The 15,001-nt window shown below is 46.9% G+C and overlaps 1 protein-coding gene across 2 annotated transcripts in view; it reads right to left on the bottom strand.

Annotated features, from left to right (window-relative positions):
* Window positions 1-15,001, bottom strand: part of GPATCH2 (G-patch domain containing 2) — a 249,658-nt gene that overhangs the window by 72,406 nt on the left and 162,251 nt on the right. For both annotated transcript variants that reach the window (XM_040351439.1, XM_040351440.1), the window contains exon 7: window positions 7,881-7,920. In XM_040351439.1, coding sequence (XP_040207373.1) covers window positions 7,881-7,920 — 40 coding nt within the window. The remainder of the gene's footprint in view (window positions 1-7,880; window positions 7,921-15,001) is intronic.

Genomic DNA, 15,001 nt, shown 5'->3' with positions numbered 1-15,001 from the left:
AGTTAAGCAGGCGAAGGCGTAAAAAAGGGCAAATATTGTACCCTTTTGGGCATCGCTATTTGATGTATGTGAGGCCCCGTACACACGACCGAGTTTCTCGGCAGAATTCAGCCAGAAACTCGATCGGAGCTGGATTCTACCGAGAAACTCGGTCGTGTGTACACTTTTCAGCGAGGAAGCCAACGAGGAACTCGTCGGGCCAAATAGAGAACATGTTCTCTATTTCCTCGTTGTTCAATGAGGAAAGTCGGCCCGCCGAGATCCTCGGCGGCTTCAACACTGAACTCGACGAGGAACTCGATGTGTTTGGCACGTCGAGTTCCTCGGACGTGTGTACGGGGCCTGAGTTAGTAACAAATAAAGAAACTGCTTGTACTTTGCAAGTGGCATTGCTGTCAATCTTCTCCAGGCTTTTGCTGGAGAGGAAGCTGTACCCGAGGGACCTGCAGTGTATGGATCTCCCTGTTTTTGCTTTATCAATTCTGTGGGTCTGCGATTCTTCCATCATCTCTCTTGCTGCTTCTTGATCATTAGGTCACCAGTTATTAGGAGGGTAGCTCTGACATGAGAAAGTGAAAGCCCTGCCAGGATGGGCGCTGCCACAAAGAGTCACAGTGCAGAAAAAGGCACAAGCCAGCTGCAGGTAGCCCACAAGCAATACTGGTGACTAGTCCTTTGGCCTCAGCTTACAATACAATACAGTAAATTTCCTCTTTAAAGCGGGAGTTCACCCATACATTTTTTTTTACCCTTAGATGGATGCTCGTTTTGTCTAGGGGAATCGGTTAGTTGTTTTTTTTTAAATCTGAGCAGTACTTACCGTTGTAGAGAGCGATCTTCTCCGCCGCTTCCGGGTATGGGTCTTCGGGACTGGGCGTTCCTTCTTGATTGACAGTCTTCCGACAGGCTTCCGACGGTCGCATCCATCGCGTCACGAGTAGCCGAAAGAAGCCGAACGTCGGTGCGGCTCTATACTGCGCACCGACGTTCGGCTACTTTCGGAAAATCGTGACGCGATGGATGCGACCGTCGGAAGCCTTTCGGAAGACTGTCAATCAAAATAGGAACGCCCAGTCCCGCAGCCCATACCCGGAAGCGGCGGAGAAGATTGCTCTCTAAAAAGGTAAGTACAGCTTCGATTTTAAATAAACTAGCCGATTCCCCTAGACAAAATGAGCATCAATCTAAGGTTAAAAATAGCAATTTTCAGGTGAACCTCCACTTTAAGACCATTAACTCTATAGCTAGCCTTATAGTTCACAAGATCTAAGTTTGGATTTCTTGCCAATATATCAAACTTACAGCAGTATGCAGAATTTTACAAGTATTAATAATAACCAATTCAGCCCCCCTCCCCCCCTGACTCTCCGTAAGGAGACAGTGATTTGAGATGGCCGGTGATAGGCGACAGACGGTAAGCGGTCTGCTCTGCCCTGCGCATATTATACAGCGGCCCCATCAGATGAGACGCTGGACACCTTTATCTTGGACGCAATGAAGGATTGCCTTTCCACACTTCGAATTTCAAACACACTGAAATGTCAGGATTAAATATACAAACAATAATAGATTGATTTATGAGAATACAGTGCACTCCACTGGCCATGAATATAAAGGACACACAGTTCTGCATATCAGTGCTGGACACAGAGAGCCTGACCACATAGAAATCTTCTGAACTGTTTCATGATCCTACAGAACGATCATATCCATAGATCGCAAGTGTCCCCCTCTGTAGGACACATTTCTCTAGAACCGGCTCTTTTTTAGGATCCAATATAAAGATCTCCTAAAATGTACGGTATATTCAACCTCAGAGGCCTTCATCCTTATATACTATTCACAGCCAAACCATAAATTACGGCATTGTTCATATTTTCTCTATTATAACTGCACAGCAGAAATGTTACCCATACAAACCAGTCACATGATCTAATTTTCATACGACAGAAACATAATGGGGTTTGGTTTCTAATTGGATTAAAAAAAAAACACATTACTGGGTTGATTTACCAAATTTGGTGCAGATGTGCATGGTAGCCAATCAGCTTCTAACTTCAGCTTGCTCAAATAAGCTTTGACAACAAGTCTCCCCGGCGTGATTTGACATGCGGTTTGACATTTTAAATTGCGTGAAAAATCGCAACGGCACTGTCCCAATCGGTATGACGCCGACTTTGCGGCACCACACAGATTTGCAAAAAGTAGTCCCTGCATTACTTTTGGTGACTTCAGGGGCAAGTTCCATAGACATCTGTGCATGAATTCACACAGATATCTTTTCAAATCGCCCCCTAACTCGCACTGAAATGCAGGTTTGAAATGAATCATGAAAGCATGATTTCAAACCCACCTTCAGTGTGAACCATGGCTAAGCCCTAGTTCACACCAGTGCAATTTGACATGTCAAATCAGCGACAATTGCAGGCAACGGCACCGTCCTAAATCGATGTGACGCCACATTTTCGGCGACGCACCGATTTCAAAAAGTAGTTTCGGCGATTTCAGGTTGCGATTTCCATTGACATTTGTGCAGAAATCTCTGTAATCACGGCCAAAATCAGGACTGACAAGCAGGAGTGAAATCGTGCGATTTCAGCTGAACCCGCATGGCTTCATTACCGCAGCTCTGTGTAGCCCTGGTTCACACTGGTGCGATTTGACTTGTCAAAACGGCGGCAATTGTACCGTCCTAATTGGTGAACTCCACCGATTCCAAAAACTAGTTTCTGTACTACTTTTTGTGATTTCAGGTTGCGATTCCCACTGACATTTGTGCAGAAACCCACACAGATGTCAGTGAAATTGATCGGGACTGACATCTGGGAGTAAAATTGTGCGAGTTCAGCTGAAACCCTCACAATTTCAAACACGCCTTCAGTGTGAACCTTGGCTAAGGCTGGGTTCACACTACTACACTACTTTCATCCTACTTTGCTCTGTGTTCAATGTTTCCCTATGAGAGCGTCTTGTAGCGTCCTACACAAGTCGGTCCGACTTTGAAAATGCTCCCTGTACTACTTTTGGTCCTACATTGATCCTACTTCAGGCCCATTGAATATCATTGAAGTCGGACCAAAGTAGTATCCTGTTCATGAAAGTAGGATGGATGTAGGACCAATGTAGGATAAATGTAGGACCAATGTAGCAGAGCAAAGTAGGATGAAAGTAGTGTAGTAGTGTGAACCCAGCCTCAAGCCTGGAAGCCGATTGGTTACTATACCCAGCTGCACCAAATTTTGCATTCTCCAGTTTTAGTAAATCCTACCAGTGCATTTAAAGGCCAGATCACACCACATGCAGTCCAATACATTTTTTTTCAAAAACGCATGGGAAATTCCTGATTAGAAAAAAAAAACGCATGGAAAGTAGGTTATTTGGTTTCCAATGGCATAATTCACACCAGTGCATTCAGTTCCAGGGCTTTCTAGTTCCAGAAGAAAAAAACAAAGTAGAACATGCTGCATTTTACTTACACTGGACTGTACTGGAACGCGGTAAAACACATAAAAAACACTCTGGAACCCAGTACATTGGGGGGAAAAAAATGAAAAAAAGAAAAAAAGCATCTGGAAATGCATCAAAAATGTTTCGGACCCAGTACAGTGGGAAAAAAACAGGAAAAAAAAGATGCAATGCAACCGGAAATGTACCAAAAATGCACCAGAACGCGCAAAAAACATGCATGCAAAAACGCATCCGGAACGGATCTGGAGTGCGTTTTTGTGGTGTGAACCAGCCCTAAGAGCCAATTCACACGAGGCGGACTCCGTCACGCTACGGAGTCCGCCTGTCCCCGCCAGCTCAGCGGGAGATCTGTCTGCAGATCTCCGCTGAGAAGACGGATGACAAGCTCCTCTCTGCTCACTGAGCGGGGAGGAGCTTGTCGGGCATCGCTGTCTCCTATGGAGCGATCTGATGAAAACGGACAGAATGTCCGTTTTCATCAGATCTTACCCGATCCGATCCGCATGGACGGATGGGGACGTGCCCCCCATACATCTGTTTTTAGCGGATCGGATGTCAGCGGACATGTCTCCGCTGACATCCGACGCTCCATAGGGATGCATGGAGCGGCCGTTCAGGTCCGCCGTCAAAACTGACAGGCGGACCTGAACGGTCCGTAGTGTGAATGAGGCCTAAAGCAGACCTGAACCTATAAAGCCTAAATACCTAAAGGCAGGCTTATGGCATCATATGTGACCCTCCTATTTGCTGCTAATGATTTAGGAATTTTATAGAGACATTGGGCCAGATTCAGGTAGGGAGCGCGTAACTCTGTGCGGGCGTAGCGTATCCTATTTACGCTACGCCTCCGCAACTTTGACAGGCAAGTTCATTATTCACAAAGCACTTGCTCCATAAGTTGCGGCGGCGTAGCGTAATTTGGCCCCGGCGTAAGCCCGTCTAATTCAAATGTGTAAGATGTGGGCGTGTTTTATGTAAAATCATCGTGACCCCACGTAAATGACGCTTTTTACGAACGGCGCATGCGCCGTCCGTGAACGTATCCCAGTGCGCATGCTCAAAATGAACCCGCAAATAGTCAATGCTTTTGACGTGAACGTAAATTACGCACAGCCCTATTCGCGAACATCTTACGCAAACGACGTAATCGACGGAAAATTTGACGCTGGCCCGACGTCCATACTTAACATTGGCTACGCCTCATATAGCAGGGGTAACTTTATGCTGGAAAAAGCCTAACGTAAATGGTGTATCTGTACTGCGACGGCCGGGCGTACGTTCGTGAATAGGCGTATCTAGCCGATTTACATATTCTAGGCGTAAATCAGCGTACACACCCCTAGCGGCCAGCGTAAATTATATTTAAGCGTATCTCAGCTTGAGAATACGCTTAAATATACGACGGCGAGGATTCGGACTTACGACGGCGTATCTACTGATACGCCCGTCGTAAGTCTACCTGAATCTGGCCCATTGTCGCTAACACACATAATTACAGTTTTCTAGACCCTTTACCTGGGTTCACACTGATGAGAATTTACAGCGGGTTTGATGCGTTTAGGAACACACAGATTCACAGGTCATGTACAAAGCATAGTATTCCATGGCTTTGGTTCCCATCCATGCGTTGCGAACTTGGTGCGAGAAAAAAAGGGTCCTGTGCGTGTTGACTGTGGGTGTGATGCAAATTCCTTTGGTGCAGTGCAAATTTTATCTTCATAGGCTTCAACTGAACTTGCAGTAAACTCACAGCACACAGTTCACATCTCTGCAAATTGTTCACAGTCTGCCTCCTGAAATTTGTGGTAAAATCGCAGTAAATTTGCACCTGTCCACCTCAAAACGCAAGGCAAATTCGCACCTCACACAGGACAAAAAAAAAACAGATCAGATTTGCAGTACATCGCATTGCAGTAGTGTGAACCTAGGCTCAGTCCTGCTTCACACTGGTGCGGCTTTGAAATCTCGCTACTTCAGTGCAATTTCAAAGCTGCAGATCAGTGCGATTTGCACCTCCGATTTCATTGCAGCTTGCGACTTTATTTAACAGAAGTCTATGCCAGTCGCAATGATATTGGCAAAAAGTAGTGCAGGAACCTTTTTCAGTGTCACAGCAATTTGAACGGTTCCATTGCCAACAATTGGGATGAGACTTGGAACTGTCAAATCATGTGACAAATCGCACCGGTGTGAACATGGGCTAAGGGCGCTTTCACACTGATCATTGTATCAGTAAAAGAAAGCGGAAAAAAAAACATGAAAAATGCATCTCTTTAAATCCTATGGCACCCTTCACACTTGTATGTTGCTTTTCAGTTGTGTCTTTAAAACACCTGCTTGCTGCATTTTTGGTGCAGTAAAAAAAAAAAAAAAACGCACCTCTTCATTAAAAGGCCTGGAAACCATAGGAAAAACGCAGCACACCCGTGGGAGTGCATTTAATAGTCACATGTTCAGGAGAAAATGCAATGCAAATGTGGCAAGAAAGCAACGCATGTATGCGTTTTTGCAACTGAGCCGTGTGAAAGCGGCCATAAACCGTACACTTATAGCAATCACCTTTAGATATTTCCCTACCTGCCCCCTCCATGGAAATATCCCTATCCTGCCCCAACATCAACTCCTTCCTCCTCCCCCAACATTAGCATGGCAAGTCGTGTTATCTTCCACCATTCCGCCACCCAGCTTTCACACAGAAACCACACAATGCACATGCATTGAAACTAGGGGGTCGATCGATATAGTTTTTTTCAGGGCCGATACAGATTTTTTTGGCTGCCTTTCAGGCTGATAGCCGATAGCAGGTGCCGATATTCTGGCACCCTTCTGGGGGTGGGTGGCTGGCACCCTGCTGTGGTAGTGCAGCCTGGCACCCTGCTGTGGGTGGGTGGCTGGCACCCTGCTGTGGTAGTGCAGCCTGGCACCCTGCTGTGGGTGGGTGGCTGGCACCCTGCTGTGGTAGTGCAGCCTGGCACCCTGCTGGGGGTGGGTGGCTGGCACCCTGCTGTGGGAGTGCAGCCTGGCACCCTGCTGTGGGTGGGTGGCTGGCACCCTGCTGTGGGTGGGTGGCTGGCCTTGCTCCCTGCTGTGGGAGAGCAGCCTGGCACCCTGCTGGGGGTGGGTGGCTGGCACCCTGCTGTGGGAGAGCAGCCTGGCACCCTGCTGGGGGTGGGTGGCTGGCACCCTGCTGGGGGTTGGTGGCTGGCACCCTGCTGTGGGAGTGCAGCCTGGCACCCTGCTGGGGGTTGGTGGCTGGCACCCTGCTGTGGGAGTGCAGCCTGGCACCCTGCTGTGTGGGTGGCTGGCACTGTGCACCCTCCTGTGGTCATGTAGCCTGGCACCCTGCAGTGGGTGGGGGGCTGGTGTGCCCTCTCTGGTCCAGTTGTTCCGTGGCGTGCACTGTCCAACGCGAGGGAGGCGGGAGCCTTTTCCCCCCGTCTGGGTAGAAGAAGCCAGGACTCAGACTGTCTGAATGTTTGCAGGCCCAGTGCATGTGTGCCGTGCTCCTCCGCACACTGGGCCTGCAGTGCACTGCAAACCTTCTGAGTCCTGGCTTCTTCTACCCACGTCGATGACATCGTGGGCCCCAAAAAGATGGCCGCCGCAGCAGAGGGAGACCAATATCGGTAATATCCGTAAGTTTGTTAGCGATACCGATTCTTTAAAAAATTTGACTATCAGCCACACCGATAATTGGTCGACCACTTATCTTTTAAAAATACATTGATCCTTAAAGTGGATGTAAACACTCACATATACCCAGTGAGGTGAACAGCCTCAGATAATACACAGAGATGAAACAAATCATTCTACATAAGTTTTACTTGTATATCTGCTGTCTTCCCCTTTCAACACTCCTTCCAAAGTGCAGATGGTGTTAAAAATCTTTCTTCATCTGTCAGAAGTGCATAGGAGTGGGTGGAGAGACTGCACTTACACTGTGTGAGAGCTGATTGGAGGAAAGGGTCATGGTCATCCAGCACCCAGGGCAAAAATTCAGAGCTGCGCTTCCCTCCCCCATTATCAATGCATGCCGTAGAATGGGTGTACCACCCTGTGTAAAAAAAAATGTCCCCTTTGCTTTACTGCGCCCAGGGCAACTCCCCCCCCCCCCTGTCCCTGGTCTCTGTTCTGCCCCTCCAGCAGTCACAGAAGCGCTAAGAAGGAGTCGGAGCAGCTGGCTCAGACTCTCAGCAAAGCACCGAAAGGCTGATCCAGCTGTTAATTAGGCATCTGGGTGTATCCTGACTTTGTCGGGATCCTTTCAGAGACTGGTGCAGCTTTGTGACATCAGCTGGCAGTGGACTTTAGCCAAAAAAGCTTTGGCCATACTTCTCTTTTAAGTGTCGACTACTCACATCAAACCCCCTCAGCCACACTTCCATCTATATCAGATACAGTACCCATCTTACCTGACTATGATCTTTTCTTGCTCCGGGAGAAAACCAATGGCTGAAAAAAAAAAAAAGGAAACATATTCAAGAATTATGCTACTAGGATGTAAAGTAGAATTTCACATAAACTGACCACATAGCATAACTTTTCATGAACACAACCATCCTTATTGTGAAAAAACATTTCTGCAGGTTCTCCATTACATGGCGCTGCATCAATACATTGGGGTTGATTTGCTAAAACTGGAGAGAGCAAAATCTGGTGCTGCTGTGCATGGTAGCCAATCAGCTTCTAAGTGTTACTAAACCCTGGACCCTGCATTCACTATATCTGATCTTCCACAGTACACAGGACATGGACATGTAATTATTTTAGTAAATATAAACTGCTAAATACCTTTTTCATCATCAGTTAGAGCAGTCTTGTGACTTCTATGAGTGGCTGGTTAAAGCTTGTAGGAGGAATTTTCATTCTCCCATGATTGTCCTATGAGAATGTAGGACACCTGACCTTATGTCTAGGCCCTGTGCTGATCACATGCACTTTCCCAAGAAAAAAAAAACAAAAAAAACAACTCTTTAGAAAAACACACCAAACTGAGCATGTGCAGCTTGTCCCCTAGCTCTGTAAATATCAGGAGATATATTGGAGACAGTGGAAGGAGGAGATGATCAGAGAAGACAGGATCAAACAGCCTTTTTTACACAATCATTGTTTTCTATTAGGGTTGTCCCGATACCACTTTTTTGAGACCGAGTACAAGTACCGATACTTTTTTTCCAAGTACTCGCCGATACCGAATACCGATATTTTTTTTTAATGTCATGTGACAGTGGTGTTTTTTTTTTTTTACACAATTTTCTTTTTTTTTTACTATTTTTTTACAGTGATTTTTTCTTTATTTATTTTTTTAGAGGGGGGGGGGGGTAGTGGATTGTCAGTGTGTTTTTTTTTTTAATTATTATTATTGTTATTATTATTTACATTTTATTTTTTACATTTTTTATTGCAATTTTTTTTCTTTTTAATCAGCCCTGTTGGGGGGCCTTTGGTGAGATATATCAGGGGTCTTAACAGACCTCTGACATCTCCACTTTAAGACAGAGAAAGGGACTAAGGACACAGATTCCACAGTCCCTTTCTCTGCAGCCTCAGCTGAAATGAATAGAGAGAAGTTTCTCTCCATTCATAAACTGAAGCATCGTAAACACAGTTTACGATGCTCAGTTATATGAATGGACAGAGTCAGTGATCACTGACACTGTCCATTCGGAAAAGGTAGGAGTCGGGTTTAGCGGCTCCTACCTCCGCTCTCCTTCCTGACAAATTGAGGGGGGAGAGCGGCACGGAGGGGAGGGGGGGGAGAAGACAGCAGGGGGGAGAGCGGTACGGAGGGGGACAAGAACGCACGGGGGGAGAGTGGCAAGGAGGGGGACAAGAACGCACGGGAGGAGAGCGGCACGAAGGGGGACAAGAACGCACGGGAGGAGAGCGGCACGAAGGGGGACAAGAACGCACGGGAGGAGAGCGGCACGGAGGGGGACAAGAACGCATGGGGGGAGAGCGGCACGGAGGGGGACAAGAACGCATGGGGGAGAGCGGCACGGAGGGGGACAAGAACGCATGGGGGAGAGCGGCACGGAGGGGGACAAGAACGCACGGGGGAGAGCGGCACGGAGGGGGACAAGAACGCATGGGGGGAGAGCGGCACGGAGGGGGACAAGAACACACAGGGTTAGAGCGGCACGGAGGGGGACAAGAACACATGGGGGGAGAGCGGCACGGAGGGGGACAAGAACGCACGGGGGAGAGCGGGACGGAGGGGGACAGGAAAGCACGGGGGAGAGCGGCACGGAGGGGGACAGGAAAGCACGGGGGAGAGCGGCAATGAGAGGGAGAAGACAGCAGGGGGGGGGGGGGGGAGCAGCACGGAGAAGACTTGTAACTCCCCCCACCACCCGATACCTGACTGCCCAGGTATCGGGTGAAGCATCGGAGCATTTCAGCCGAGTACAAGTACTCGGGAAATGCTCGGTATCGGTAACGATTCTAGTATCGGTATCGGGACATCCCTAGTTTCTATGCAGAGCTGCACCAGATTTTGCACTCTACAGTTTTAGTAAATCAACCCTAAAGAGTCCAGTGCACTCCATACAATAATGAGATCCAACCATGGGTGGGCACTGTGGTGAAATGGGCGAGGGCGCCACCAAAGCATTATCCATTCCAAGAGATCACCAGCACACCATTTTTAGATAAACAGACAGGACACTTTAACCACTTGCCGACCAGCCTCCGTCATTATACAGCGGCAGGTTGGCTTATTCCCACAAATCGCCGTACCGGAACAGTGATCCCTTTAAGAGCTATAGCAGGAACACAACAGGGGAGCTGATGCACGTGGCTGATGGCCGCAATGTCCACCGGCCACCCGCGATCGCTCCACAGAGAGCCAGAATGGGGATCTGTCAATGTAAACAAACAGATCCCTGTTCTGTCAGGGGAGGAGAGTGATCATCTGTTCCTAGTGATCAGGAACAGCGTTTTCTCTCTCTACTCCCACTCTCCCAGTCAGTCCCCTCCCCCCACAGTTAGAAAGCACCTCTCTAGGGAACACTTTACCCCTTGATCGCCCCCTAGTGTTAACCCCTTTCCACCAGTGACATTTATACAGTAATCAATGCATTTTTATAGGACTGATCGCTGTATAAATGTCACTGGTCCCAAAAAAAATGAAGTGTCAAAAGTGTGCGATGTGTCCGCCGCAATGTCGCAGTCCCGCCAAAAATCACTGATTACTAGTTAAAAAAATAAAAATAAAATAATAATAAAAATGCCATACATATATTCACTATTTTGGAGACGCTATAACTTTTGAGCAAACCAATCAATATATGCTTATTGCGATTTTAAAATTATTAAAGCGGTTGTATACCCTCTGCTGGTACTTGCACCTACAGGTAAACCTACATTATGGCTTACCTGTAGGTGCTTGCAATATCTCCTTAACCTACATGGTTTAGGAGATATTTGCAGAAAAGCGGGCGCGGTTGTCTACGGCGCATGTGCGCCATAGACAACGGCGCGGTGGCTCTTGAATGGTAGCCTGCCGGAAAGTGGCGGAAATGTGCGCATGCGCAGGGATCGTGCCGTTCTTTGCCGCTCCGGTCAGTCACAGCGCCGGAGTGGCGATACCCGGAAGTCACTCTGGGTATCATGGCGGCGACGAAGGACGTGTCTGAGGACCGTTGCGGGGGCTTCGATCTAAGGTAAGTAATTGATAATGAGCTAGTATGCTAGTCATACTAGCTCATTATGCCTTTGCCTTACAGGTTTTTTTTTATTATTTGGGGTATACAACCGCTTTAAAAAATTATTTTTTTCAAAAAGAAATTTGGGATACTTATTATAGCAAAAAGTAAAAAATATTGTTTTGTCTTTTTAAAAATTGTCTGGCTTTTTTTTGTTTATAGTGCAAAAAATAAAAACCACAGAGGTAATCAAATACCACCAAAAGAAAGCTATATTTGTGGGGGAAAAAAAAAGAACATCAATTTTGTTTTGGTACAAAGTCGCACGAAATTGTTAAAGTGACGCATTCCCTAATTGCAAAAAAATGGCCTGGTCATTAAGGGGGTAAATCATTCTGGTACTTAAGTGGTTAATGTCACCAACAGAAAGTCGTGATGTTCCAAAGCCACCTCATCTGGCAGCAGTAAACACGGTTCCGTTGGTGACAATAAAGTTTTCCTGTCTATTCATCTAAACATGGCGTGCCGATCACTTCTGCCGCATTCTACGTACTGGAGAAGGGATGTGATCGCTCTGACCCTGAGTGAAGAACGTTTGCCCATTAAAAAGGATTGAAAAATGATGGCCGGAGTTCCACGCTAACTAATGTTAGGACTTATGTCCCGTTTCATGGCAGAATTACCAAAAGTTCACATTCCTGAAGAGCTGGAACTAGGAGAGATTGAAACCCTCGTCCCCTCGTAGCCATATATATTGGATTTGCAATCATGTAAAAGCACAGCCTCCATGAGGGACATGTATTGGATTTGTAATAAAATAAAAACATTCGGCTACCAGCAGATTATGTCTGCTTTACACTTTAGGACACGATCAGTAGATTTTTACACTGGATTGGTTATATAAAGAAAAACAAAGCTGGTGCCAGATAAATCCCGGCTGTTTAGTGGAGAATAGAAGGAAAAGTAGTGAAGCAGCCGCGGTGATGTACGGATCTCAGGACTCAGGTAACCGAGGCACCTACAAAATTACTGATGGCGCCTAACTTTTTTGCAGCCTTATTTCCTGCCATATATCAGTGGAATCGCATGCCAACCAGTGTCTATAAATGATAGCTGGGTCCACATCTGTACACAGGTTGGATCCTAAATTCTCAGTTATATATATATATATATATATATATATATATATATATATATATATTTATATTTATTAATATAAAAAACTTTACAACAGCTTTAAACTGAGAATTTAGGAGCTAATTTCGATTAATTATAACACACATACATTTTTTGGATCACCACCATATATAGTCCCCACTGTAATATCCACAGACATCTCCCCACTGTAATATCCACAGACATGTCCCCCACTGTAATATCCACAGACATCTCCCCCCACTGTAATATCCACAGACATCTCCCCTCACTGTAATATCCACAGACATCTCCCCCACTGTAATATCCACAGACATGTCCCCCACTGTAATATCCACAGACATCTCCCCCACTGTAATATCCACAGACATGCCCCCACTGTAATATCCACAGACATGTCCCCCACTATAATATCCACAGACATCTCCCCACTGTAAGATCCACAGACATCTCCCCACTGTAATATCCACAGACATCTCCCCCACTGTAATATCCACAGACATCTCCCCCACTGTAATATCCACAGACATCTCCCTCACTGTAATATCCATAGACATCTCACCACTGTAATATCCACAGACATCTCCCCCACTGTAATATCCACAGACATCTCCCCCACTGTAATATCCACAGACATGTCCCCCACTGTAATATCCACAGACATGTCCCCCACTGCAATATCCACAGACATCTCCCCCACCTGTGATATCCACAGACATCTCACCCACTGTAATATTCACAGACATCTCACCCACTGTAATATCCACAGACATCTCCACCCACTGCAATATGGTCCACATCTCCCCCACTGTATAGGAAGATTAGTGTTACCAGAGAAGCCGGCCGAACACGAGCAGTTGAGTCCGAGTGATGACCTAAGCCCGCCGCTCAAGGCTCTCCTAGGCCTCCCCCGGGTGGACCAAGATGGCCGCCGCTCCGGGAGATAAGCCGAAGCCGCAGCCTTTCCTATAGCCGAGGCAGCAGCGAAGCTTTGCGGATCACGTGGTGTGCCGATTCGCATATGGTGACCCATTCGGATCGCGGATCATTTACGATCCGTTGCACCACTAGTATATTTATTAATATAAAAAACTTTACAACAGCTTTAAACTGAGAATTTAGGAGCTAATTTCGATTAATTATAACACACATACATTTTTTGGATCACCACCATATATAGTCCCCACTGTAATATCCACAGACATCTCCCCACTATAATATCCACAGACATGTCCCCCACTGTAATATCCACATACATCTCCCCCACTGTAATATCCACAGACATGTCCCCACTGTAATATCCACAGACATCTCCCCCACTGTAATATCCACAGACATCTCCCCCACTGTAATATCCACAGACATCTCCCCCACTGTAATATCCACAGACATGTCCCCCACTGTAATAGCCACAGACATGTCCCCACTGTAATATCCACAGACATCTCCCCCACTGTAATATCCACAGACATCTCCCCCACTGTAATATCCAGAGACATCTCCCCCACTGTAATATCCACAGACTTCTCCCCCACTGTAATATCCACAGACATCTCCCCCACTGTAATAGCCACAGACATGTCCCCCACTGTAATAGCCACAGACATGTCCCCCACTGTAATATCCACAGACATCTCCCCCACTGTAATATCCACAGACATCTCCCCCACTGTAATATCCACAGACATCTCCCCCACTGTAATATCCACAGACATGTCCCCCACTGTAATATCCACAGACATCTCCCCCACTGTAATATCCACAGACATGTCCCCACTGTAATATCAACAGACATCTCCCCCCACTGTAATATCCACAGACATGCCCCCCACTGTAATATCCACAGACATGTCCCCCACTGTAATATCCACAGACATGTCCCCCACTGTAATATCCACAGACATGCCCCCCACTGTAATATCCACAGACATGTCCCCCACTGTAATATCCACAGATATCTCCCCACTGTAATATCCACAGACATCTCCCCCACTGTAATATCCACAGACATCTCCTCCACTGTAATATCCACAGACATCTCCCCCACTGTAATATCAACAGACATCTCCCCCCACTGTAATATCCACAGACATCTCCCCTCACTGTAATATCCACAGACATCTCCCCCACTGTAATATCCACAGACATCTCCCCCACTGTAATATCCACAGACATCTCCCTCACTGTAATATCCACAGACATCTCCCCCACTGTAATATCCATAGACATCTCCCCCACTGTAATATCCACAGACATCTCCCCCACTGTAATATCCACAGACATCTCCCTCACTGTAATATCCATAGACATCTCACCACTGTAATATCCACAGACATCTCCCCCACTGTAATATCCACAGACATCTCCCCCACTGTAATATCCACAGACATGTCCCCCACTGTAATATCCACAGACATGTCCCCCACTGCAATATCCACAGACATCTCCCCCACCTGTGATATCCACATACATCTCCCCCACTGTAATATCCACAGACATGTCCCCCACTGTAATATCCACAGACATGTCCCCCACTGCAATATCCACAGACATCTCCCCCACCTGTGATATCCACAGACATCTCACCCACTGTAATGTTCACAGACATCTCCACCCACTGCAATATGGTCCACATCTCCCCCACTGTATAGGAAGATTAGTGTTACCAGAGAAGCCGGCCGAACACGAGCAGTTGAGTCCGAGTGATGACCTAAGCCCGCCGCTCAAGGCTC

This window comes from Rana temporaria, chromosome 4 (genome assembly GCF_905171775.1).
Source record: "Rana temporaria chromosome 4, aRanTem1.1, whole genome shotgun sequence".
Classification (NCBI taxonomy): Eukaryota; Metazoa; Chordata; class Amphibia; order Anura; family Ranidae; genus Rana; species Rana temporaria.
The sequence above is the reverse complement of the archived record's forward strand: the minus strand, read 5'-3'. Positions and strand labels throughout refer to the sequence as shown.